This window comes from Phalacrocorax carbo, unplaced genomic scaffold, assembly GCF_963921805.1.
Source record: "Phalacrocorax carbo unplaced genomic scaffold, bPhaCar2.1 SCAFFOLD_362, whole genome shotgun sequence".
Taxonomy (NCBI): Eukaryota; Metazoa; Chordata; class Aves; order Suliformes; family Phalacrocoracidae; genus Phalacrocorax; species Phalacrocorax carbo.
In genome coordinates this window covers 1-24842 of record NW_026990511.1, presented here as the reverse complement: position 1 = coordinate 24842, position 24842 = coordinate 1, and the positions used below count along the sequence as shown (strand labels likewise).

Genomic DNA, 24842 nt, shown 5'->3' with positions numbered 1-24842 from the left:
TGGCCGTCTGGGGGGGCGGGGAGAGGGGACCGCGGTGAGGGGGCAACGTGCCTCCCCCCCCCCGGGACCCCCCGAACACCCCTCCCACCTTCCCGGGGCTCCGCAGCTCATCGGTGGCGAGGCCGAAGGCGAGGAAGGGCCCGGTCACGGTGTCACCCCAGTAGCCACTGTCCGGCCCCAGCCGCCCGTCCTGGGGGAGGGGGGGGTCAGGGCCCCGGCCCCCCCCCGGGAACCCTCCCCGGGACCCCCCTCCCCACTCACGGCGCGGGGGCCGGCGGCTGCTCTGCAGGGTGGGGTTGGGGTGTCGGCCCCCCCCCCGCGGGACGAAGGCGACGCCGCTCTCGCGCCAGAGCCCGAACTCATCCGGGGAAATGGTGGTGGCCTGGGGGGGGGGGGGGGGCGCATGGACACCCCCGACACCCCCCCCCGACACCCCCCCCGGGCCCCCCATACCCCCCGCATGCATGCCCCCCCTTCCCAGACCACCCGTGCCCCTGGACCCCCGTTGCCCCTGGACACCCCGCCATAGTGCCCAGTTCCCCCCTGCTCCGTACCCCAGAGCCCCTCTGACCACCCCAATCCCCCCACCCAGAACCCTCCATATCCCCCGGTACCCCCTCCCGTACCCCCCAGGGGTGCAGCCCCCTCCGCAGCTCCCAGTCCCCGTGCCCCCAGTCCCCCCGTACCCCTCCCGTACCCCCCGGGGGTGCAGCCCCATCCGCAGCTCCCAGTCCCCGTGCCCCCCGGTCCCCCCGTACCCCTCCCGTACCCCCCGGGGGTGCAGCCCCCTCCGCAGCTCCCAGTCCCCGTGCCCCCCGGTCCCCCCGTACCCCTCCCGTACCCCCCCGGGGGTGCAGCCCCATCCGCAGCTCCCAGTCCCCGTGCCCCCCGGTCCCCCCCGTACCCCTCCCGTACCCCCCGGGGGTGCAGCCCCCTCCGCAGCTCCCAGTCCCCGTGCCCCCCGGTCCCCCCGTACCCCTCCCGTACCCCCCGGGGGTGCAGCCCCATCCGCAGCTCCCAGTCCGCCACCGCCGCCCTCGCCTCGTATCTCGTCCCGAGGCGCCGCCGCAGCCGCCGCTCCCACAGCGGGGACTCCGGTACCGGCCCCGGCCGCTCCCAGCGGCGCAGCACGGCCTCCAGCGCGTCCCGCTCCCGGCACTGCCGGCGGCGGCTGCGGTACGGCCCGGCACCGGCACCCCCTGCAGCCCCGGACCCCCGGCACCGGCACCCCCTGCGCCCCCGGACCCCCCGGCACCGGCACCCCCTGCAGCCCCGGACCCCGGCACCGGCACCCCCTGCGCCCCCGGACCCCGGACCCCCGGCACCGGCACCCCCTGCAGCCCCGGACCCCGGCACCGGCACCCCCTGCGCCCCCGGACCCCGGACCCCCGGTACCGGCACCCCCTGCAGCCCCGGACCCCCGGCACCGGCACCCCCTGCAGCCCCGGACCCCGGCACCGGCACCCCCTGCGCCCCCGGACCCCGGCACCGGCACCCCCTGCGCCCCCGGACCCCGGACCCCCGGCACCGGCACCCCCTGCAGCCCCGGACCCCGGCACCAGGCAGCCCCGCACCCTTCAGACACCCCCCCCCGCACCGGGCAGCCCCGGGACCCCTAGGATCCCCGGTACCGGACCCCGCCCGGCACCCCCCTGTCCGGTTCCCTCAGCACCGGACAAGCCCCAGTTCCCCCCAGCACCAACCAGTCCCGGGACCCCTGAGACCCCCCGGGACCGGACCCCACCCCCGGAACTCTCGTCCGGTTCCCCCGGCACCGGACAGCCCCGGTTCCCCTCGGGACACCCCGCCCGGTGCTCCCCAGGACCAACCAGTCCCGGGATCCTCAGGACCCCCCCTCCGCCGCTTCCCCCCGGGAACCCCCGCCCCGCTGCCCCCCGGTTCCACACCCCCGCCCCCGTCTGACCTTCATGAGCCGCAGGTCGCGGGCCCCCGCGGCACCGGCGCCCCCCGGTGCGGGTCCGCCGTGACCCAGCGGCGCAGGCGGGCGGCGGCCCCGCTCAGCAGCGCGGCGGTGCCGGTGCGGAGCCGGACGGAGCCCAGCAGCTCCAGGAGGGCGGCGGCGCGGGCTGCGGGGGGCAGCGGGCTCGGGGGGCGTCCCGGGGGTGTCCCGGGGGGGGGGTGGGGGTGTCCCGGGGGTACCCCTGTACCTGCCGGCCCGGCGCATCCCGGGGCTTCGATGGCCAGGAGGAGGAAGAGGAGCTGCCGCGCCACGGCCTCGGGGTGCTGCTCCGCCACGAACAGCTGGGGGGGGGGACACGGACACCCGGTAACGCCGGGACTCCCCCGGTAACTAACCCACAGCCCCCGGTAACCCCCCCTCCCCAGGACACCACCCCTCCAGTCCCCCTGGGGACCCCGATCTGTGCCCCAGACCACCCCCCACACCCTCCTCCGCCGGTACCCCTCTCCGGTACCCACCCCCCTCCCGGTGCGCCCCGCCCGGTACCCCCCCCCCCCCCCCGCCGGTGCCGTACGGTGATGGGCCGGGGGGGCCCCCGCCGGGCCCGGGCCGCCGTCAGCAGGAGGTGCCGCCCCTCCGCCGCCCCCACCAGCAGCACGGCCGCCTCCGCCGCGGGGCCGGGTCCGGGGTCCGGCGGGACTGTGGGGAGGGGGCGTCACGGGGGGCCGGGGGCACCGGGGAGGGCAGGGGGGTGTGTCAGGGACACGGGGGGCTCACGGTGCTGGCGGAGGTCGAGCGCCGGGGACAGCCCCCACCAGCACACGGTGCCCAGCCCCTCCTCGGTGCCGGCCGCCATGGCGGAGTGAGGCCACGCCCCCGCCCGCCGGTAACGGAGCGCCACGGGCCAATGGGGAGCCAGGTCGGCTCCGGGGACCCGCCCACCCCACCGCCGTCAGGGACGCGTCTCCACGGCAACAACGAGGCCCCGCCCCCTCCGGCAAACGGCCTGGGAGGCCCCGCCCCCTCCGGCAAACGGCCTGGGAGGCCCCGCCCCCTCCGGCAAACAGCCTGAGAGGCCCCGCCCCCTCCGGCAAACGGCCTGAGAGGCCCCGCCCCCTCCGGCAAACGGCCTGGGAGGCCCCGCCCCCTCCGGCAAACGGCCTCGGAGGCCCCGCCCCCTCCGGCAAACGGCCTCGGAGGCCCCGCCCCCGCCTCTAGGCCCCCCACGTTAGCATAAGCCCCGCCCCTCGCTTTAGGCTCCACCCCCAAGCCCAACACCTGGGCCACAGCTAGAAAGCCCTGCCCACTACATGACATCACCAATTACCTCACTGGTGACATCACCACAGCAGCCCTCGCCCCTTCTCACGACACAACCCGAGACAGATTCAGGAGTGAAACCTTTATTACCCTCCCCAGAGCACGGGGAGGGTTTGGGGGTCCCCTTGGGGGTCCCAATGGACACGGCGGGGTTGGGGGTCCCCTTGGGGGTCCCTGGTGGGGGGTCGGGGGGTCCTGGGTCACCGGTCCATGGTGGTCTCCTCGGGGGGGGTCTCGAAGCAGAGCTGCAGCAGCCGCTCGCAGAACTCCAGCTCCTCCTGCCACGGGCGGGGGGGGGGGGGGGGGCGGGGGTCACCCAGGGTCCCCCCGTGTCCCCCCCCCAGCCCCGGGGACCCCCGGGACCCCCCACCTCCCCGTACCTGGAACTCCTCGCGGCCCTGCAGCAGCACCCGCCGCTCCCGCAGCAGCTCCTCCAGCCCCAGGGCGGGGGTCCGGCACTCCCGCACCCCCTCGGGGAAATCTGTGGCCAAACTGGGGGGGCACAAAGGGGCTGGGGGGCACACAACCCCTCACACCAACCCCTCCCCCCCCCGGGACCCCCACCCTCCCCAGGGACACCAACACCCCACTCCCTACCCCCACCCCCCCCCCGCCATGGGGCCTCCAGCATTGGGGTGCACCCCTGGCCATGGGGCGGGGGTCCCCAGCCCCCCACGGGCCCCCCCACCTGCAGAGCGCCCCCAGCGCGTGCTCGTGGGCCCCGTCGTGCTCCGTCCGCAGCAGGGCCCCCAGCTGGGCCACTGTCCCCAGGCGGCACAGGGGCTCTGGGGGGGCACAAAGGGGGTGTCACGCGAGGGGGGCGTCACGAGAGGGGGCTGTGGGGGTCCCAAAAGTGATTGGGGGTCCTCAGAGGATCCCAGGAGGGGATGGGAGGGGTCTCAGAGGGTCCTAGGAGATGTTGGGGGGGTCCCAGGGCAGGGCTGGGGGGTCCCTCAAAGGTCTAAGAATCTCTCAGGGGGTCACAAAAGGGGCTGGGGGTCTTTGGGGAGAGGTACCAGGAGGGGCTGGGTGTCCCAAGCAGGCCTGGGGGTGTCCCCCAAAGTACTGAGAGGCTCCCAGTGGCTCACAAGAGAGTTTGGGGGGGTCCCGGGAGGTCCCCAGAGGGGCAGGGAGTCTTGGGGGGGGGGGTGTGCAGCGCAGGTTGAGGAGTCCCGGGGGTCCCCATGGCAAGGTTGGGGGTGTTTGGGGAGTCCGGGGTGGGGGTAGGGGGGGCCAGGCAGTGGCGGGGTTCCAGGGGGGCCCCAGAAAGTGCCAGGGGGATTGGGGGGGGCGGGGGCCAGGCAGTGGCGGGGGGGTTTGGGGAGCCCTGGGGGTCTCACCGCGCAGGCGGGGGTGCTCGCGCAGCAGGCAGTGCAGCAGAAAGGCAGCGCGGGCACGGAGGGGGGGCCGGGGGCTCTGCAGGGCCCCCCCCAGCGCCTCCAGCCCCCCCAGGCGCTCAAACTGCTCCAGGCCCTCAGGCTGTGCCCGCACCAGGCCTGGGGGGGGGCGGAGGGGGTGTCAGACCCTGCGCCCCCACCCCTGAACCCTTACCCCCCAACCCCAGTGCCCCCAGATCCCCCCGGACCCCCCCTTATCCCCCATCCTCCCCACGTTTCCTCCACCCCTCCCCGTCTCTGTGCCACCACCCCAAATCCCCCCTTGTCCCCAGACACCCCCAACTCCTGTGCACCCCACTCCAAATCCCCCCCCTTGTCCCCAGACCCCCCACTACAAATCCCCCCCCTTGTCCCCAGACCCCCCAACTCCTGTGCCCCCCACTCCAAATCCCCCCCTTGTCCCCAGACACCCCCAACTCCTGTGCACCCCACTCCAAATCCCCCCCCTTGTCCCCAGACCCCCCAACTCCTGTGCCCCCCACTCCAAATCCCCCCCTTGTCCCCAGACCCCCCAACTCCTGTGCCCCCCACTCCAAATCCCCCCCTTGTCCCCAGACACCCCCAACTCCTGTGCCCCCCACTCCAAATCCCCCCCTTGTCCCCAGACCCCCCACTACAAATCCCCCGCCTTGTCCCCAGGCCCCCCCACCTCCGTGCCCCCCACCCCAAATCTCCCCCAAACCCCCCCCCCACTCACAGGAGATGGCAAAGAGGGCACAGGGGGGCACGCGGGGGTCGGGGTCCCCCCGCAGCCCCCCCAGCAGCGCAGGGAGGGCCCCCAGGGCCAGCGCCCGTCCCTGGGCCCCCGGCAGGTTCTGGGCGCAGGCACCCACCACCCGGGCGGCCCCCGCCCGCAGGGGGGCCCAGGGGTGCCCCAGCAGCCCCACCACTGTCTCCAGCCCCCCCAGGGCACAGAAATCTGGGTGGGATGAAGAGGGGTATGTTAGGGCCCCCCCGACACCATCATATCCCCCCCCACACCGTCCATGTGCTTTGGGACCCCCACCCCAGCACCCCACACCCCCAGGGTTCCCAACCCCCCCCAACGTCACTCCCCGGGAGCTCCCCCCTCCCAGTACACCGAGCCACCCCCCCAACACCCCAACGCCCCCCCAAAATCTCCCCCCCCCAAGACCCCCAATGGGCCCCCCAGACCCCTCTGGGCACCACTCACACCCCCCAGTATCCTCCCCCTTCCCCCAGTCTCCCTTTTCCACTCCCCAGCCCCATCTGGGCTCCCCCCAGTGCCACCCACCTCCTTTTCCCCCCCCAGACCCCTCTGAGCTCCCCCCAATCACCCCAATGGGCCCCCCAATCTCCTTTCCCCCCCCCCCCCGGACACCCCCGGCCCCACCCAGGAACCTCCATGGGCCCCCCAGACCCCCCCCCCGCCCACGGCCCCCCCGACCGGTGGCGTTGTCCAGGCTCTCGCACAGATCCGCCAGCAGCTCCAGGGCCTGCTCGTGGGGTCCCGTCTCCCCCCGGCCCCGCTCGGGCGCCTCCTCGCCGGGGCAGGGCCCCCCCAGCACCCCCAGGCAGCGCCGCAGCTCCTCCTGCGCCCCCCCGGCCCCCCCCAGTGCCTCCGCCACAGCTGCCCGCAGCCACTGCTGCCGCTGTGGGACCCGCATCAGGCATGGACACCGATGGGACCCCCCCGCCCAGGGACCCCCCGAGCCCTCCCAATGCCCAAAACACCCCCCCCGAGCCCATGGGACCACCCCCCAGGGACTCCCGGGCACCTGCTGAGCCCCCACGGGACCCCCCCGAGCTCCCCCAGGAGCCACGGGAACCCCCCCTCCGGGGACCCGCTAATGCTAAGAACTGGCTGAGCCCCGCCCAGGCCCACAGAGACACCCCCCCCAAGGACCCCTGGGAGCCCCCCTGCTCCCCCCAGGACCCATCGAGCCCCACGAAGGACTCCCGAGAGCCCCCCCGGGGAACATATTCCCCCCCCCGGACCCACCGAGCATCCCCAGGCCCACTGAAGCCCCCAAAGATCAACTGATTCCCACCCCCCCGAGGACCCACAGAGGCCCCCTGAAGACCCCCAACAGCCCCCCCAGGCTCAACAACCAACTCCGTGCCCCCCATCCCCCCCAGGGGGTCCCAGAGCCCCCCAAGGACCCCCCACCCCCCCAGGGACCCTTCCGACGGCCCCCAGACCCGCTCACCTCCTCGCCCATGGGCTCCCGGGGCGGGGCCTGGGGCTCCCCAGCCGCCACCGCCATCTCCAGCAGCCCCTGCAGCGTGTGGGGGGGCTCCCGCCGCCCCCCCCCGCCGCCCCCCGCCGCCGCCGCCATCGCCCTGCGTCGGCACCGTCAGCGGCGGGGGCCGCACCGGGACCACCCGAAACCCCCCCGGGATTCCCCGAAACCGCATCGGAACCCCGCCGGGGCCGCACCGGGAGCCCTACAGGGCCCCCCCCAGGACCGCACCGGGACCCCCCCGCTCCCGCAGGCGCCCCTCGGGTCCCCCCGCACCTCTCACAACCGCTCGCTCTCCCTGGGCGCCGCCATCTTGCCCGGCAGCGGAAGGGGCGTGACCGTTGCGGGGGGTGTAACCGTTATGGGGGCGTAACCGGCAGGGGGGCGTGGCCCGCGCGGGGGGCGTGGCCCACGGTTCATTGTTTTACCGTCGGACCTAAGCAAAGCCATTGTGCTCCAGCGCGGTTGAGCGACAGCGATCTCCACCAATAGGATAGAAGGGCGGGCTTTGGAGAGAGGCGTGACGCCAATAGGAGGCGGGGAGCGTGGTAACGGATGGAGAGCGAGGGGCGCGGCTCCCGGCGGCTCTCCCAACGGGCATCGCTCCTGACCAATAGCCAGCCGGAGTCACCGCGGCCAATGGGGCGCGGCTCGCGCCGCCCAGGCGGGACAGGACGGCTCGGCCAGTAGGAGCGGCGAGCGCCTCAGAGCGGGGCCGGGACGAGACGCGACTGGCGGCGCCGCCGGCCAATGGGTGCGGCGGGACGGAGGGCGGGCGGCCAATGGGGATGGCGGAGAGGCGTGCGCGCGCGGCGGCGGGGCCGGCGGGAGCGGGCCGGCGGCAGCGGGGGAGGCCCGGCCCGGCCCGGCCCAGAGCCCGCTGGAGCCGGAACCGGGGCCGGGCCGCGGGGGTAACGGCGGGGCCCGGCGGGGCCGGGCGGGCGGCGGGCCCCGGCCCCGCCGCCCCACGCGGGGCTCTTTGTCTGGGTGCCGCGTGTCCCCCCATGGGGGGCGGCGGGGCCCCGGTAACGCCCTGGCTCCCCCCGTAGGATGCCCTGCGGCGGCGGGCGATGGTCTCCCGGCGAGTGACGGCGCGGGAGCTGTGCGAGAACGACGACCTGGCCACCAGCCTGGTGCTGGACTCGGTGCTGGGGTTCCGGACGCACAAGATGGGCGTTAGGTGGGGGCGGGGGCGGCGGAGCGCGGGGGCTGGGGGCGGTGGAGCGGGGTGGGGTCTGGCCCGGGGTGGGGGGACGTCCTTGAGCCCTGTGTCCTGGGGGGGTTCCTGTCCCGGGGGATCCCGGTCCCCCTTGTCCCGGAGGGGGTCGGGCCCGGAAGTCCCCGTTCTGGGGGGTTTCTCCCTTCGTCCCGCGGGTCCCCCGACCGCCTTATCCCGGCGTGGGTGTCCCCATCTCGGGGTCTTGGGGGGGGTGGGGGGGGGGGGCGCTGGTCCTGAGGCCCGTCTGGGAGTGCTCGGGGGGCCCCTGAGGCCCTTGTCTAGGGAGGGTCCTTGTCCTGGGGTCCCTGAGCCCATTATGCAGGGGGGTGTCCCCCGCCTGGGGTCCCCTTCCCTTGGGGGGTCCCCATCCCAGGCCCCTGTCCTTGGGGGGGTGTCTCTGAGCCCCTCATCCCTGATACCCTTGCTCTTGGCGGGGCATCCCTGTCCCGGGGGTGTCCTGTCCTGGGGTCTCTGAGCCCCCTGCCCGTGGGGGGGGGTCCCTGCCCTTGGGAGGGGGTGCCTGAGCCCCCTGTCCCAGGGAGTCCCTGTCCCAGATCCCTGACCTGGGTGGGTCCCTGAGACGCTGCCTTTGGGGGGGCATCCCTGTCCCGGGGTCCCTGCCCTTGGCGGGGGGTCCCTGAGCCCCCTGTCCCGGGGTCCCCTGCCCTTGGTGGGGGGGGGTGTCCCTGCCCTTGGGGGATCCCTGCCCCGGGGTCCCTCGGGGTGGGTCCCGGCCCTGGCCCCCCCGCAGCGAGCGGTGCCGCGCAGCCCCCTGCCCGCGCTGCGGCGGCAGCACCTGCTCCGGGCGGCCGTGGAGGGCTTCTGCCGGCGGCGGGACCTGGAGGCGGCCTGGCGGGCGCTGAGCGGCGCCTGGGCCCCCGCCTTCTTCCAGCGCCGCCGCCCGCTCCAGCGCGCCGCGCTCAAGAGCCACGTGAGCCGGGGGGGGCCTTACCGGGGGTCTGGGGGCCACCGGGGAGCCTTATGGGGGTACCGGGGGGTCACGGGGGGGGCCTTATGGGGGCCCTGCGGGGGTCTGGGGGGGTCACGGGGGGGCCTTATGGGGGTACAGGGGCGTCTGGGGGGTCACGGGGGGGCCTTATGGGGGTACAGGGTGGGTCCAGGGGGTCACAGGGGACTATGGGGGGGTGAGAAGGAGCCTTATGAGGGTCTGGGGGTGGCTTATGGAGGTACAGGGGGGGTCGGGAAGGGGGCTTTATGGGGGCCCTGGGAGCGTCCCTGTGGGGGTAACAGCGGGGTCTGGGAGGTCACATGGGGGTACTGGGGGGGTCTCTGGGGCGGGGGAACACGATGGGGTCTCTGGGGAAGCACAACAGGGCCGGGGGGGGCTCATGGGGGTGCAACAGAATCTGTGGGTCGGGTGGGGGGCATAAGGGGGGGTGTCTGTGGAGCCCTCGGGGTCTCTGCGGGGGCAGGAGGGATGTGGGGGTCCCCAGGGACCCCCCTCACCCCGCTCCCCCCCCCCCTTCCCGCAGGTGTTCCGGTACCTGCGGATCTTCCTGCCGGAGAGCGGCTTCGCCATCCAGCCCTGCAGCCGCTACTCCCGCGAGACCAACGGCGCCCGCGTCGTCTCCACCCGCGCCTGGTGCGGCCCGGGGCGGGGGTCCCCGCGCCCCCCGCGCGCCCCCAACGCCCCCCAACGCCCCCCTGCCCCCCCCAGGCGCAAGCACGAGACGCTGGAGCTGCTGGTGGGCTGCGTGGCCGAGCTGCGGGCGCCCGACCAGGCGCTGCTGCGCGCCGGCGAGAACGACTTCAGCGTCATGTACTCGACACGCCGCCGCTGTGCCCAGCTCTGGCTGGGGCCCGCCGCCTTCATCAACCACGGTGGGCGCCCCGAAACCCGGGGGGGGACACCCTGAAACCGGGGGGGGGCCCCTGAGACCCCGGCGAGGGACCCCACACCCCCCTGAGCCCCGCCACGCCATGACCCCCGCCACCCCCCTGGCTGCGCCCAGCTCTGGCTGGGGCCCGCCGCCTTCATCAACCACGGTGGGCGCCCCGAAACCCGGGGGGGACACCCTGAAACCGGGTGGGGGTGCCCTGAACCCCCCAGCACCCCCCAACCCCCGCCACCCCCAGGACTGCTGGCACTGGCTTGGCCCCACTGCTGTTGGCAGTCACAGGGGTGCCCCTGGAGCCCCCCAAACCTTCCATGGAACCCCCCCCCCCAGAACTCCCTGAAGTCCCCAAAACTCCCCTGGAATCCCCCAAATCCCCTCCAGAGCCCCCCTAACTCCCTCCTGGAGTCCCCCAAGTCCCTCCTGGAGCCCCCCAAACCTTCTCTGGAGCCCCTCAAACCCCCCCCAGGGGTCCCTGACAACCCCCAGGAGCCCAAAACAGCCCCCAGGGCCCAGAGAGACCCCCGTGTTCTCCCAAACCCACCCCCCAGCTGCCCTGAGGACCCCACCTGAGCCTCCCGGGGACCTCCAAACACCCCTGGACCCCCCCCAACCCTCTGAGGACCCCCAACCCCCTCCGGATTCCCCTTAAACTTCTCAGGGACCCCTAAGCTCTCCCAGACCCTGCCCTGGCTCCCCCCAGGGTTCCCCCAACCCCCCTGGGACCCCCAAACCCCTCAGGGACCCCCTAAATGGGGTGGGGGGTCCCTGAGCGGCTGCTGATATGCACCTTCCCCCCCCCAGACTGTCGCCCCAACTGCAGGGTGAGTTCAGGGGGTCCGCGGGGGGGGGTTGGGGGTGCCGCAGGGGGGGTCCTGCGGGTTGGGGGTGCCGGGGGGGGTCTCACGTCTCGGGGCGCAGCTGGTGGCGGCCGAGGGGCAGGCGGCGCGGTGGGGTGTGTGGGGGGGGTCCCGCGGGTTTGGGGGTGCCGGGGGGGGTCTCACGTCTCGGGGCGCAGCTGGTGGCGGCCGAGGGGCAGGCGGCGGGGTGTGTGTGGGGTCCCGCGGGTTTGGGGGTGCCGGGGGGGGTCTCACGTCTCGGGGCGCAGCTGGTGGCGGCCGAGGGGCAGGCGGTGGGGTGTGTGGGGGGGTCCCGCGGGTTTGGGGGTGCCGGGGGGGGTCTCACGTCTCGGGGCACAGCTGGTGGTGGCCGAGGGGCAGGCGGTGGGGTGTGGGGGGGGTCCCGCGGGTTTGGGGGTGCCGGGGGAGGGTTGGGGGTTCGCGGGGGGGGTTTGGGGGTGCCGGGGGGGGTCTCACGTCTCGGGGCGCAGCTGGTGGCGGCCGAGGGGCAGGCGGCGCGGTGGGGTGTGTGTGGGGGTCCCGCGGGTTTGGGGGTGCCGGGGGGGGGTTGGGGGTTCGCGGGGGGGGTTTGGGGGTGCCGGGGGGGGTCTCACGTCTCGGGGCGCAGCTGGTGGCGGCCGAGGGGCAGGCGGTGGGGTGTGGGGGGGGGTCCCGCGGGTTTGGGGGTGCCGGGGGGGGTCTCACGTCTCGGGGCGCAGCTGGTGGCGGCCGAGGGGCAGGCGGCGGGGTGTGGGGGGGGTCCCGCGGGTTTGGGGGTGCCGGGGGGGGGTCTCACGTCTCGGGGCGCAGCTGGTGGCGGCCGAGGGGCAGGCGGTGGGGTGTGGGGGGGGTCCCGCGGGTTTGGGGGTGCCGGGGGGGGTCTCACGTCTCGGGGCGCAGCTGGTGGCGGCCGAGGGGCAGGCGGCGCGGGTGCAGGCCCTGCGCGACATCGCGCCCCGCGACGAGATCACCTGCTTCTACGGCGACGGGTTCTTCGGGGAGAACAACGAGCGCTGCGAGTGCCGCACCTGCGAGAGGTGGGGGGGCCCAGATGTCCCCGGGGGGGGCCCCAAATGTCCCGGGGGGGCCCCAGATGTCCCCGGGGGGGGCCCAGATGTCCCGGGGGGGCTCCAAAATATGGTGGGGGGCCCTGAAATGTCGCCGGGGGGGCCCCAAATGTCCCGGGGGGGCACCCCAAATGTCCTGGGGGGGCTCCAAAATATGGTGGAGGGCCCTGAAATGTCCCGGGGGGGGCCCCAGATGTCCCCGGGGGGGGCCCCAAATGTCCCCGGGGGGGCACCCCAAATGTCCTGGGGGGGCTCCAAAATATGGTGGGGGGCCCTGAAATGTCCTGGGGGGGGCCCCCAAAACGTCATGGGGGAGGGTCCTGAAATAGGGGGCGGCTTGAAACACCCCAGGGGCAGCCCCGCAATGTCCCGGGGGGCAGGGGGACGCCCAAATCACACACCCCCCCCACCCCCCACCCCCCCACAGGGGGCCGGGGGTCCCTGACCCCCACGTGGGGCCCAGATGTCCCGTCCCCCCCCCCCCTCGGGGGGCCTGAAACACCGTGGGGGTGGGGTGGGGTGGGGGGCCCAAATCCCCTCCCGGGGGGCGGGGCGGGTGTTGGGGGGGGGTGTCTGGGGGAGGGGGTGTCTGGGGGAGGGGGTGGTCTGCGGGGGAGGGGGGGCAGCGCGGCCCCTCCTGACCCCCCCCCCCCTCCCCCCCCCAGGCGGGGCGAAGGCGCGTTCCGGCAGCGGGGGAGGGGCGCGCAGCCCCCCCCGCCCCCCCCGGCGCCCCCCACCTACGACCTGCGCGAGACGGACGGGCGCCTCCTGCGGGCGGGGGGGGGCGGGGCGCCGCGGCCCCGCCCCCGCCGCCCGCCCCGCCCCCCCCAGCCCCGCCCCCCCCAGCCCCGCGTCGCCCTCCACGACTGCGTGTCGTGCGGGGGGGGCTGCCGGCTGCGGGGGGAGCCGCGCGTGCGCCTGGTCCGCCTGCGGCGCGCCCCGCCCCCCGCCGCGCCCCCCCCCCCGCGACCCCAAGCTCTGCCTGTTCGCGCACGTGCGCCTGGGCGGGGCCGGGGCGCGCGCCCCCCCCGCGGGCCCTGGGGGGGGCCCCCCCCCGCCTGCGCCTGGTGGTGACCCACGGCCGCATCGCGCTGCAGGCGCCCCCCGGGGCCTCCGCCTGACGCGGGGGTCGCGCCCCACACCCGGGGGGGGCCCCACACCTACCTCCGCCCCCGCGGCGCCGGACGCCGGGGACGCCCCCGCCCCCCCCCCCCCTCGCGCGGGGTGGGGGTGGGGGGCGCGGGGGGGCGGGGCGTGTTTTGTACCAAAATAAAGCAAAAGTTGGAACAATAGCGGTGTCTGTGGGGGAGGGGCGGCCCCTCCCCCCCCCCCCCCGCCGGGGTCCCCAACAAAGGGCAGGAGCCCCGACAGGTGCGGGGGGTGGGGGGTGACGTCAGGGCACGGGAATAGGGCCTCGCGCCCCCCCCCACCCCCACCCCCCCGGGCCTCCCGAACCGGGACCCCACCTGCACCCCAAGCAGCTCCAGGCCTCTGGGACCCCCGAGCCTGGGACCCCGCTGCCCCCCAAGTGGCTCCAGGTGTCTGGGACCCCCCCATGTCTAGAATCGCTCTGCCCCCCAAGTTCTGAACCCCACTGCCCTCCAAGGGGGTCCAGGCGTCTGGAACCCCCGAGCCCTGAACCCCACTGCCCCCCAAGTGGCCCCAGGTGCCCGTGACCCCCCCCAGTCTAGAATCGCTCTGCCCCCCAAGTCCTGAACCCCACTGCACCCCAAGTGGCTCCAGGCATCTGGGACCCCCAAGCCTAGACCCCCACTGCCCCCCAAGTGGCCCCAGGTGCCCATGACCCCCCCCCCAGTCTAGAATCGCTCTGCCCCCCAAGTCCTGAACCCCACTGCACCCCAAGTGGCCCCAGGTGCCCGTGACCCCCCCCAGTCTAGAATCGCTCTGCCCCCCAAGTCCTGAACCCCACTGCACCCCAAGTGGCTCCAGGCATCTGGGACCCCCAAGCCTAGACCCCCACTGCCCCCCAAGTGGCCCCAGGTGCCCATGACCCCCCCCCCAGTCTAGAATCGCTCTGCCCCCCAAGTCAGGAACCCTATTACCCCCCGAGTCTGGAACCCCACTGCCCCCCAAGTGGATGCAGTCATCCAGGACCCCCAAGTCAAGACCTGAGCCTCGCTGCCCCCCCCCCCCAAGTGGACCCACGTGCCTGGGACCCCCAAGTGAGGAACCTCACTGCCCCCCAAGTGGACCCATGTATCCGGGCCCCCCCAAGTCTAGACCCCCCACTCCCCCCCCCAAAGTGGACCCCAGCCCCCCCAAGTCACGCCTGAGCCCCGCTGCCCCCCAAGCGGACCCCAGGCCCCCCCCGCCCCCGACAGCTGCCGGTGTCCGGTGTCGGTGACATTTCGGTGGCATCTCGGGAACAATAGGGGGGAATTTGGGGCGGGGGGGGGGGGGGGGGTCGGGGTGTGTGTGACATCATGTGGGGGTGGGGCAGCCCCTGATAAAGGGACCCCCGGGATGGGGAGGGGGGGGTCGACTCCAGCAGAGCCCGAGGGAGTGACCCCACCGGTGGGGGCTGGGGGGGATGTGGGGGGCGAGGGGGGGGGGGATGGGGGGAGCAATGGGGGCGATGTGGGGGGGATGGGGGGAGCGATGGGGGCAGCAATGGGGGCGATGGGGGGATGTGGGGGGTGATGTGGGGGGCGAGGGGGGCTGGGGGAGGCGATGGGGGCTGTGTGGGGTGGGGGGGGGATATGGGGGACTATGGGAGATGGGGAGGGCGATATGGGGGGGGGCTCTGTGGGGTGAATTGTGCAGCCCCCCCCACCTCCCGACCCCCCCCACCTCCCCAGGACCCCCCGACGCGCCACCATGTCGGAGGCCGAGGAAGAGTACGAGGAGTGAGTGACACCCCCCACCCCCCACCCCCCCGGGGCTCCCAGTGCCCCCCAGTGCCCCCCACTGGGACGGGCCCCCCCTCACCCCTCTCCTTCCCCCTCCAGGGAGCAGCCGGAAGGTGAGTGACCCCCCCCCACGAACGAGGCCCCTAACGAAGCGCAGCCCCCGTCACCCCCCCGTTAACCCCCCCGATGAGCGGTCGGTGACAAGGCCCGAATGAACCCCAAAACGCTTCAATTAACCCCAAAACGCTTTAATGAACCCCCCGAAGCACCAATTAACCCCCAGAGCGTTAATTAACGGGGCTGACGACGGGCCCTGGCAGCAAAGGGTGGGGGGGGGGGGGGAAGCCCACACTTGGGGGGCTTAATGAGCGTTGGGGCGTTAATCACGACCTCATTAACGGCTCTGGTTAATTAACACGGGGGGGTTGGGGGGGGCCCGATCCTGTCCCCCCCCCCATCTCCCACAGAGGAGGAGCCGGCGGAGGAGGAAGAGGAGGAGGGTAAGTGCAGGGGAAGCCCCCCCCCGAGCCCCCCCAATCCATGGGACCCCCCCAGACCCTGTGGGGGGTTATGGGGGGGGGTCCCACAGCCCTTGACCCTCTGCTCTCTCCCTCCCCCCCCCCCCCCCGCAGCATCGGGGCCCCGCAAACCACCAGAGGAGCCAGGTACGACCCCCCCCCACCAGGCCCCCCCCGCCCCCTCTGAGCCCCCCCAAACCCCCCTGACACCTTTCCCCCCCCCCCACAGAGGAGGAGCGGCCCCGGCCCCGGTGAGCGGGGGGGGGGGAGTGGGATGGGGGGGGTGAGGCAGCCCTGCTGCCCCCCTCCAACCCTCCTGACCCCCCCCCCCGCTGCCCCCCGGCCCCCCAGGCCTGTCGTGCCCCAGCTGGCCCCCCCCAAGATCCCCGAGGGGGAGCGGGTTGACTTCGATGTGAGTGGGGGGCGATGGGGGGGGGGGCTGGGAGGGGTGTCCTTGTGGGGCTGGGGGTTGCTATGGGGGGGGAGGGTGTCCCTGTGAGGCTGGAGGGCGCTATAGGGATGGCGGGGGCTATGGGGCTGGGGCTGTGGCATCACTATGGGGCTGGCAGGGCCCCACTGTGGGGGGTCCCGGGGAGCAGCTGTGGGTCGCAGCGGGGGGCGGTGCCCCCCACGCTGTGTCCCCCCCCGGGTGACCGTGTCCCCCCCCGGCCCCCCCCCCCCCCCCCCCCCCCAGGACATCCACCGCAAGCGCATGGAGAAGGACCTGCTGGAGCTGCAGACCCTCATCGACGCCCACTTCGAGCAGCGGCGCCGCGAGGAGCAGGAGCTGGTGGCCCTGATGGAGCGGATTGTGGGTCCCGGGGGGTCCCCGGGGGCTGGAGGTGGCGGGGGGGGGGTCCCGGGGGGTCCCAGGGGAAGGTGCCCATGGGGGTCTGTGGGTCCCCGCGGGTGGCTGTTGGTGGCCGTGGGTCCCCACAGGTGACAGTGGCAGGTGGCAGCATGGATCTGTGGGTCCCCACGGGTGGCACTGGGTGGGGGGGGGGTCCCGTGGGTCCCCGTGGGTGACGGGGGGTGCCCCAGGAGCGCCGTCGGACCGAGCGCAACGAGCAGCTGCGGAGCCGGACGGAGAAGGAGCGGGAGCGGCAGGCGCGGCTGGCGGTGAGCAGGACCCCCGCGCCCCCGCCCCACATCCCCCCCAAACCCCCCGTGTGCCCCCCACCTCCCCGACGCCCTGCGTCCCGCCCAGGAGGAGAGGCTGCGCAAGGAGGAGGAGGAGGCCAAGAAGCGAGCGGAGGATGACGCCAAGAAGAAGAAAGTGCTGTCCACCATGCCCCACTTCGGGGGGTACCTGGCCAAGGTGGGGGGCGGGCCCAGCCCCACAGCGACCCCCAGCTCCACAGCACACCCCCCCGGGGCAGGGGGCAGCCCTCTGTGAGCCAGGAGGGTCCCCCAAAATCCCCCGGCCTGGGTCATCCCCGTGGGGCGCCCCCAGGGGGCAGCCCGTAGCCCCCCAGAGGCTGCCCCATAGGGCGCCCCACAGGCTGCCCCACAGCCCCCCCCGTCCCCCCAGGCGGAGCAGAAGCGGGGCAAGCGCCAGACGGGCCGGGAGATGAAGCTGCGGATCCTGGCCGAGCGCAAGCGGCCCCTCAACATCGAGCACATGCGGGAGGACGAGCTCAGGTGGGGCCCCTCCCCGCCCCCATCCCCCCGCTGACCCCCCCATCCCCCCGCTGACCCCCCACCCGCCCCCCAGGGTCAAGGCCAAGGAGCTCCACGACTGGATCCACCAGCTCGAGTCCGAGAAGTTCGACCTGATGGAGAAGCTGCGGCGGCAGAAATACGAGGTGTGGGGCTGGGATGTGGGGCCGGGACGCTGGGGTCCCCCCCGGGGATGTGGGGCCGGGACGCCGGGGTTCCCCCCCCCCCCCCGGGGATGTGGGGCCGGGACGCCGGGGTCCCCCCCGGGGATGTGGGGCCGGGACGCCGGGGTTCCCCCCCCCCCCGGGGATGTGGGGCCGGGATGTGGGGCCGGGGTCCCCGACGGGGGCGCGGCCGGGCTCACACTTACCCCTCCCCAGATCAACGTCCTGTACAACCGCATCAGCCACGCTCAGAAATTGTAAGGGGGGGCCGGGGGGGAGGAACCGGGGGGTCCCCGGAGGGGGGAGGGGGGGGTGTCACTTGTGGGGGTCGGATGGGGGGGGGGGGGGGAGCGGGGGCGGGGGGGGGGGAGGGCCGGGGTGGGAGGATAAGGGGTGTTTGGGGGCGTCAGGGGGGTGCCGGGGGGGGGTCGTTGGGGGTCGCGGGGGGCACCTGGGGGCGGGGCTCGGGGGGGGGCGGCTCGGGGGGTCCCTGTCCGGGGGTCCCAGCCCGCTCCCCCCCCCCTCCCCCCGCAGCAAGAAGGTGGTCGGGAAGGGCCGCGTCGGCGGCCGTTGGAAGTGACCCCGCCCCCAATAAACGTCACGTCCGGCCTCCGCCTCGCTCCATCCGCCTCGCGGGGTGGGGGGGGAGGGGGGCGGGGCCGGGGGAGGGGCGGGGCCGCCCCAGCACCCCCCGCGCGCCGCGCCGCGCCGCCCCCGCGCTTCCGGCGCCGCCCCTCCCCGGCGCGCCGCCCCTCCCCCCCCCCCCCCACCGGCGCCGGGGGGCGGCGATGGCGGCGGCGGCGGCGGCGGCGGCGGCCCGGGAGCGGCGGCGGGAGCAGCTGCGGCGCTGGGAGGCGGCGGCGGCGGCGGCCCCGCCCCCCCCCGCCGCGCCCCCCGCCCCCCGCGCGCGCGCCGTCCGCTTCGAGCGCGCGGCCGAGTTCCGGGCCGTCTGCGCAGGCGCCGACCTGGCGGAGGCGCGCGCCATGGTGCGCGCGGGGGGGGCGCGCGCTGCTGGGCGGGGCCAACGCCGACGGCATCAGCGCGCTGCACCAGGTGGGCGGGACGGGGGCGGGGCCTGAGGCGCGCGGGGGCTGCGGTGCGGGGGGGGGTGGGGGCCGCGCGGGGCGAAGGGGCGGGGCCTGCGGGAGGAGCGGGGGAAGGGGCGGGGCCGCTCGGGGGAGTAGGCGGGGCTTCGCCGGTGAAATGGGAGGGGGCGGGGTTAGCCGAGTGGGAGGAGCTTGTGTGAGGAGAGTGGGGAGGGGTGGGGCTTCATCGGTGAAATGGGAGGGGGCGGGGTTAGCCGAGTGGGAGGAGCTTGTGGGAAGGGGCAGGGCTGCCCAGGGAGTAGGCGGGGCTTCGCCAGTGAAATGGGAGGGGGCGGGGTTAGCCGAGTGGGAGGAGCTTGTGTGAGGAGAGTGGGGAGGGGCGGGGCTTCATCGGTGAAATGGGAGGGGGCGGGGTTAGCCGAGTGGGAGGAGCTTGTGTGAGGAGAGTGGGGAGGGGTGGGGCTTCATCGGTGAAATGGGAGGGGGCGGGGTTAGCCGAGTGGGAGGAGCTTGTGTGAGGAGGGTGGGGAGGGGCGGGGCTTCATCGGTGAAATGGGAGGGGGCGGGGTTACCTGAGTGGGAGGAGCTTTTGGGAAGGGGCAGGGCTGCCCAGAAGTAGGCGGGGCTTCATCGGTGAAATGGGAGGGGCGGGGTTAGCCGAGTGGGAGGAGCTTGTGTGAGGAGGGTGGGGAGGGGCGGGGCTTCCAGGGGAGCAGGAGGGGGCAGGGTTACCCGAGCGAGGGGGCGGGGCCGGTGTGAAGAGAGGGGGAAGGGGCGGGGCCGCCCAGGGAGTAGGCGGGGCTTCAGGGTCAGGGTGGGGGGATGGGGCTACCCGAGCAGGTGGGCGGGGCTTTCAGGGGTCAAGCGCAAGTGGGTGGGGTTCCCCGGGTGAGTGGGTGGAGCCAGCAGAGGGCAGGGGTGGGTTTGCGTGGGGGTGGGGTTAGATGGGCGGAGCCATCAGGGGCTGTTGGGAAAAGGGGCGGGACCTACAGGCAAATGGGCGGGGCCTGCAGTAGGTAAGTGGGAGAGGCGGGGCTTTGTCAGTGGGCGGAGCCTGTGGTGGGTGGGAGAGGGCGGGGTTTGCCCCGGTGGGGGTGGGGCCTACAGAGGGAGGGCGGGGCCTGGCACAGAGAGGGCGGGGCCGGGGGTGGGGGACTGTGGGTCAGTGCTGGGGGGGGGGGGGGGCAGGGTCCCGGAGGGGCATCGCCCTGGGGGGCGGGGCAGGGTGCGTCCCCGTGACGCCGGGCGTGGCCGCCCCGCCCAGGCGTGCATCGACGAGAACATGGAGGTGGTGCAGTTCCTGGTGGAGAGCGGCGCCGACGTCAACCAGGCCGACAACGAGGGCTGGACCCCCCTGCACGTGGCGGCCTCCTGCGGCTACCGGCACATCGCCCAGTGAGGGGGCTGCGGGGGCTGGGGGGCTGGGGGGGCTGGGGGGGCTGGGGGGGCTGCGGGGGGCGGGGGGGGGCTGCGGGGGCTGGGGGGGGCGGGGGGGGCTGCGGGGGGCTGGGGGGGCTGAGGGGGGCGGGGGGGGCTGTGGGGGGCTGCGGGGGCTGGGGGGCTGGGGGGGCTGAGGGGGGGGGGCTGGGGGGGCTGAGGGGGGCTGAGGGGGGCGGGGGGGGGCTGTGGGGGGCGGGGGGGGCTGGGGGGGCTGAGGGGGGCTGAGGGGGGCGGGGGGGGGCTGTGGGGGGCCGGGGGAGGCTGGGGGGGCTGAGGGGGGCTGAGGGGGGCGGGGGGGGCTGGGGGGGCTGGGGGAGGCTGGGGGAGGCTGGGGGGGCTGGGGGGGCTGGGGGGGCTGGGGGGCTGGGGGGGCTGGGGGAGGCTGGGGGAGGCTGGGGGGGCTGGGGGGGCTGCGGGGGGCTGGGGGAGGCTGGGGGAGGCTGGGGGGGCTGGGGGGGCTGGGGGGCTGGGGGGGCTGGGGGAGGCTGGGGGGGCTGGGGGAGGCTGGGGGGGCTGGGGGGGCTGGGGGGGGCTGGGGGGGCTGCGGGGGGCGGGGGGGGCTGGGGGGGCTGCGGGGGCTGAGGGGGGCTGGGGGGGCTGGGGGGGGCTGGGGGGGCTGCGGGGGGCGGGGGGGGCTGGGGGGGCTGGGGGGGCTGGGGGGGGCTGGGGGAGGCTGGGGGAGGCTGGGGGGGCTGGGGGGGCTGCGGGGGGCTGAGGGGGCTGAGGGGGGCGGGGGGGGGCTGTGGGGGCTGCGGGGGGCTGCGGGGGGCTGAGGGGGGCTGGGGGAGGCTGGGGGGGCTGGGGGGGCTGCGGGGGGCTGAGGGGGGCTGGGGGGGCTGGGGGGGGCTGGGGGGGCTGCGGGGGGCGGGGGGGGGCTGCGGGGGCTGGGGGGGGCGGGGGGGGCTGCGGGGGGCTGGGGGGGGCTGAGGGGGGCGGGGGGGGGCTGGGGGGGCTGGGGGGGCTGGGGGGGGCTGGGGGAGGCTGGGGGAGGCTGGGGGGGCTGGGGGGGCTGCGGGGGGCTGAGGGGGGCTGAGGGGGGCGGGGGGGGGCTGTGGGGGCTGCGGGGGGCTGCGGGGGGCTGAGGGGGGCTGGGGGAGGCTGGGGGGGCTGGGGGGGGCTGCGGGGGGCTGAGGGGGGCTGAGGGGGGCGGGGGGGGCTGTGGGGGCTGCGGGGGGTGGGGGGGGCTGTGGGGGCTGTGGGGGGCTGAGGGGGGCTGCGGGGGGCGGGGGGGGGCTGTGGGGGCTGCGGGGCTGGGGGAGGCTGTGGGGGCTGCGGGGGCTGAGGGGGGCTGCGGGGGCTGAGGGGGGCTGCGGGGGCTGGGGGGGCTGGGGGAGGCTGCGGGGGCTGCGGGGGGCTGGGGGGGCTGGGGGGGGCTGAGGGGGGCTGCGGGGGGCGGGGGGGGGCTGTGGGGGCTGCGGGGCTGGGGGAGGCTGTGGGGGCTGTAGGGGCTGCGGGGGGCTGGGGGGGCTGAGGGGGGCTGAGGGGGGCTGCGGGGGCTGCGGGGGGCTGGGGGGGCTGGGGGAGGCTGCGGGGGCTGAGGGGGGCTGCGGGGGCTGCGGGGGGCTGCGGGGGGCTGGGGGGGCTGGGGGAGGCTGTGGGGGCTGCGGGGGGCTGAGGGGGGCTGCGGGGGCTGCGGGGGGCGGGGTGGGCTGTAGGGGCTGTAGGGGCTGCGGGGGGCTGTAGGGGGCTGAGGGGGGGTGGGGGATCTGGGGGCTATGGGGCTAGGCTGTGGGTCTATAGGGTGCTGAGCTATGGGTCTGCGGGCTATTGGGGGGCTACAAGGAGCTATGGGGCCAGTGTGGGGGTCATGGGCTGGGGGCTATGGGGCATGGGGCTATTGGGGGGCTCGGGGGAGGTGTATGGGGCCAGGCCGGGGTCTCTGGCGGGGGACCACCCTCTGGGGGGGGCCGTGGGTCTCTCCATCCCAACACCCAGGTGGGTGGGGATGGACCCTGTCGTGACCCCTGACCCCCCGTGACCCCTGACCCTGCTGCGACCCCCGTGACCCTGCCGTGACCCTGCCGCGACCCCCCTGACCCCGACCCCTGACCCTGCTGCGACCCCCATGACCCTGCCGTGACCCTGCCGCGACCCCCCTGACCCCGACCCCTGACCCTGCCACGACCCCCCTGACCCCACCGTGACCCCCCGTGACCCCGCCGCGCCCCCCGTGACCCCGCCGCGCCCCCGCAGGTACCTGCTGGAGCACGGGGCGGACGTGGCGGCGGTGACGAGCGACGGGGAGCTGCCGCTGGAGGTGGCCGAGGACGAGGGGCTGGAGGCGCTGCTGCGGGCCGAGGTGGCGCGGCGAGGTGGGCGGGGCCGAGGGGGCGGGGCCCGGCGGGGCGGGGCGCCGGCAGGGCGCGTCACGCCCCGGCGCCCCCCGCAGGGGTGGACGTGGCGGCGGCCAAGCGGGCGGAGGAGGAGCGGATGCTGCGGGACACGCGGCGCTGGCTGGACGCGGGGGAGATCCGCGACGCCCGGCACCCGGCCACCGGCGCCAGCGCCCTGCACGTCGCCGCCGCCAAGGGCTACATCGAGGTCATGAGGTGGGGGGAACCAGGGGTCTGGGGGGGCCCAGGGGTCTGGGGGGGCCCAGGGGTCTGGGGGAACCAGGAGATTGGGGGGGCCCAGGGGTCTGGGGGAACCAGGGGTCTGGGGGAACCAGGAGATTGGGGGGAACCAGGGGTCTGGGGGAACCAGGGGTCTGGGGGAACCAGGGGTCTGGGGGAACCAGGAGACTGGGGGAACCAGGAGATTGGGGGGACCCAGGGGTCTGGGGGAACCAGGGGTCTGGGGGAACCAGGGGTCTGGGGGAACCAGGAGATTGGGGGGACCCAGGGGTCTGGGGGAACCAGGGGTCTGGGGGAACCAGGAGATTGGGGGGGCCCAGGGGCCTGGGGGGGCCCAGGGGTGTGGGGGAACCAGGAGACTGGGGGGGCCCAGGGGTCTGGGGGAACCAGGGGTCTGGGGGAACCAGGAGATTGGGGGGGCCCAGGGGTCTGGGGGAACCAGGAGACTGGGGGGGCCCAGGGGTCTGGGGGAACCAGGGGTCTGGGGGAACCAGGAGATTGGGGGGGCCCAGGGGCCTGGGAGGGCCCAGGGCTCTGGGGGAACCAGGAGATTGGGGGGACCCAGGGGTCTGGGGGAACCAGGAGACTGGGGGGGCCCAGGGGTCTGGGGGGGCCCAGGGGTCTGGGGGAACCAGGAGATTGGGGGGACCCAGGGGTCTGGGGGGGCCCAGGGGTCTGGGGGAACCAGGAGATTGGGGGGCCCAGGGGTCTGGGGGGGCCCAGGGGTCTGGGGGAACCAGGAGATTGGGGGGACCCAGGGGTCTGGGGGAACCAGGGGTCTGGGGGAACCAGGAGATTGGGGGGACCCAGGGGTCTGGGGGAACCAGGAGTCTGGGGGAACCAGGAGATTGGGGGGGCCCAGGGGTCTGGGGGAACCAGGGGTCTGGGGGAACCAGGAGATTGGGGGGACCCAGGGGTCTGGGGGGCCCAGGGGTCTGGGGGAACCAGGAGATTGGGGGAACCAGGAGATTGGGGGGGCCCAGGGGTCTGGGGGAACCAGGGGTCTGGGGGAACCAGGAGATTGGGGGAACCAGGAGATTGGGGGGGCCCAGAGGTCTGGGGGAACCAGGGGTCTGGGGGAACCAGGAGATTGGGGGAACCAGGAGATTGGGGGGGCCCAGGGGTCTGGGGGAACCAGGGGTCTGGGGGAACCAGGAGATTGGGGGAACCAGGAGATTGGGGGGGCCCAGAGGTCTGGGGGGAACCAGGGGTCTGGGGGAACCAGGGGTCTGGGGGAACCAGGAGATTGGGGGGGCCCAGGGGTCTGGGGGAACCAGGGGTCTGGGGGGGCCCAGGGGTCTGGGGGGGCTCAGGAGTTTGGGGGGGACCCAGGGCTCTGGGGGAACCAGGAGTTTGGGGGGGACCCAGGGGTCTGGGGGGACCCCCGAGATTGAGGGGTCTGGGGGTCCCAAGAGGGTCTCATCCCCGGGGGGTTCCCCATCCCAGGGTCCCACGCCAGGGGCCACAGCCCAGCGGGGTTCCCATCCTTGGGGGGGTTCCCCATCTTGGGGTCCGTGGCGGGGGTCCCCAGCACAGGGGGGTCCCCAGCTTGGGGGTGGTTCCACATGGCAGGGTCCATGTGGGGGGTTCCCCATCCCGGGGGGGGAGGTTCCCCATGGCAGGGTCCATGCGGGGGGTTCCCCAGCCCGGGGGGGGGTTCCCCATCCCGGGGGGGGAGGTTCCCCATGGCAGGGTCCATGCGGGGGGTTCCCCAGCCGGGGGGGGTTCCCCGCGGCGGGGCCGTGCCGGGGGTCCCCGACAGCCCCCCGGGGGCGCAGGCTGCTGCTGCAGGCCGGGTACGACCCCGACGTGCGGGACAAGGACGGGTGGACGCCGCTGCACGCCGCCGCGCACTGGGGGGTGGAGGAGGCCTGTCGGCTGCTGGCCGAGCACCTCTGCGACATGGCCCCCCGCAACAACGTGGTGAGGGGCCAGGGGCGTCCCGGGGGGCGTCCTCGTGGGGGGGGGGTGGGGCTGGGGGGGCTCCTGGGGGGGTCCTGGGTGGGAACGGGGGGGCTGGGGGCTCCTGGGGGCACCTGGGGGAATTTGGGGGGCTCCTGGGGAGAGTCCTCGTGGAGAACAAGGGGGCTGGGGGGCTCCTGGGGGGACCTGGGGGAGTTTGGGGGGCTGGGGGGCTCCCGGGTGGTCCTCGGGGAGTTTGGGGGGCCTGGGGGGCTCCAGGGGGCATCCTGGGGTGGAACCTGGGGGGCCTCTGGGAGGGTCCTGAGGGAGACTGGGGGTGTCCTGGGGGTGTCCTGGGGGAGAAGGGGGGGGCTGGGGGACTCCTGGGTGGTCCTCGAGGAGAATGGGGGGGCTGGGGGGCTCCGAGGTGGGTCCTGGGCGGGGATGGGAGGCTGGGGGGCTCCTGGAGTGGGTCAGGGGGGAATGGAGGAGCTGGGGGTGTCCTGGTGGGGAATTGGGGAGCTCCTGTGGGGTGTTCTGGGGGGAACAGGGGTCGGGGGGGGCTCCGGGGGGGAGGGTCTGGCGGGAACGGGGCAGCTGGAGGGGCTCCTTGGGGGCTGACGGGGGCTGGGGGGCTCACAGGGCGCTGGAGCGATTCCAGGGGTCTCTACTGGGGCGTCTGGGGATCTTAGGGGTGTCTGCTGGAGGGGCTGGGGGGGTCAGAGGGGCTGGGGTGGGGTCAGGGAGTTCACAGGGGCCTGGGGAGGGCAGGGTGTTCTTGGGGGGGTCTGTGTGGGTTATGGGGAGCTGGGGGGGTCTTGGGGGGGGTCCCCAGCAGCCCTGAGCC

General features: G+C 75.5%; 5 protein-coding genes and 1 long non-coding RNA gene across 7 annotated transcripts; 3 read left to right on the top strand and 3 right to left on the bottom strand.

Annotated features, from left to right (window-relative positions):
• Window positions 1-88: 88 nt before the first annotated feature.
• DNAAF3 (dynein axonemal assembly factor 3) lies at window positions 89-2783 on the bottom strand (the record flags this gene model as incomplete). The annotated part of the gene is made up of 6 exons (XM_064440512.1): window positions 2699-2783; window positions 2496-2620; window positions 2169-2262; window positions 1929-2087; window positions 988-1199; window positions 89-382 (listed from the first exon to the last, which is right to left on the bottom strand). Coding segments are annotated over exons 1-6 (963 nt in total), but the record flags the coding sequence as incomplete, so codon positions are not given.
• A 525-nt stretch (window positions 2784-3308) lies between these two features.
• HSPBP1 (HSPA (Hsp70) binding protein 1) lies at window positions 3309-7312 on the bottom strand. The gene is made up of 8 exons (XM_064440516.1): window positions 7119-7312; window positions 6810-6942; window positions 6047-6251; window positions 5336-5557; window positions 4582-4737; window positions 3930-4026; window positions 3622-3733; window positions 3309-3519 (listed from the first exon to the last, which is right to left on the bottom strand). Exons 2-8 carry the CDS (start codon window positions 6936-6938, stop codon window positions 3442-3444), a joined length of 999 nt encoding a protein of 332 aa, XP_064296586.1. The 5' UTR covers window positions 6939-6942; window positions 7119-7312; the 3' UTR covers window positions 3309-3441.
• Window positions 7313-7472: 160 nt separating this feature from the next.
• Window positions 7473-13115, top strand: KMT5C (lysine methyltransferase 5C). 2 transcript variants are annotated; one of them, XM_064440514.1, is made up of 8 exons: window positions 7473-7596; window positions 7892-8022; window positions 8830-8992; window positions 9555-9664; window positions 9740-9903; window positions 10722-10741; window positions 11657-11793; window positions 12489-13115. In XM_064440514.1, exons 2-8 carry the CDS (start codon window positions 7913-7915, stop codon window positions 12895-12897), a joined length of 1113 nt encoding a protein of 370 aa, XP_064296584.1. In that variant the 5' UTR covers window positions 7473-7596; window positions 7892-7912; the 3' UTR covers window positions 12898-13115. The 2 variants fall into 2 exon arrangements, with proteins under 2 accessions (XP_064296584.1, XP_064296583.1); XM_064440513.1 differs by lacking the exon at window positions 7473-7596 and adding an exon at window positions 7609-7753.
• A 1812-nt stretch (window positions 13116-14927) lies between these two features.
• Window positions 14928-17615, bottom strand: LOC135311383 (uncharacterized). Its single transcript, XR_010371035.1, has 2 exons — window positions 17241-17615; window positions 14928-16995 (listed from the first exon to the last, which is right to left on the bottom strand). It is a non-coding gene; the product is annotated as an uncharacterized LOC135311383 (long non-coding RNA).
• Window positions 15481-17642, top strand: TNNT1 (troponin T1, slow skeletal type). The gene is made up of 8 exons (XM_064440517.1): window positions 15481-15623; window positions 15906-16022; window positions 16253-16330; window positions 16419-16529; window positions 16743-16852; window positions 16926-17016; window positions 17251-17291; window positions 17569-17642. The coding sequence occupies exons 1-8, from the start codon at window positions 15486-15488 to the stop codon at window positions 17612-17614; spliced, it is 732 nt and encodes a 243-aa protein (XP_064296587.1). The 5' UTR covers window positions 15481-15485; the 3' UTR covers window positions 17615-17642.
• A 119-nt stretch (window positions 17643-17761) lies between these two features.
• LOC135311377 (protein phosphatase 1 regulatory subunit 12C-like) lies at window positions 17762-24050 on the top strand (the record flags this gene model as incomplete). The annotated part of the gene is made up of 5 exons (XM_064440511.1): window positions 17762-18087; window positions 19345-19475; window positions 21714-21819; window positions 21910-22069; window positions 23872-24050. Coding segments are annotated over exons 1-5 (841 nt in total), but the record flags the coding sequence as incomplete, so codon positions are not given.
• Between the last annotated feature and the right edge of the window lie 792 nt (window positions 24051-24842).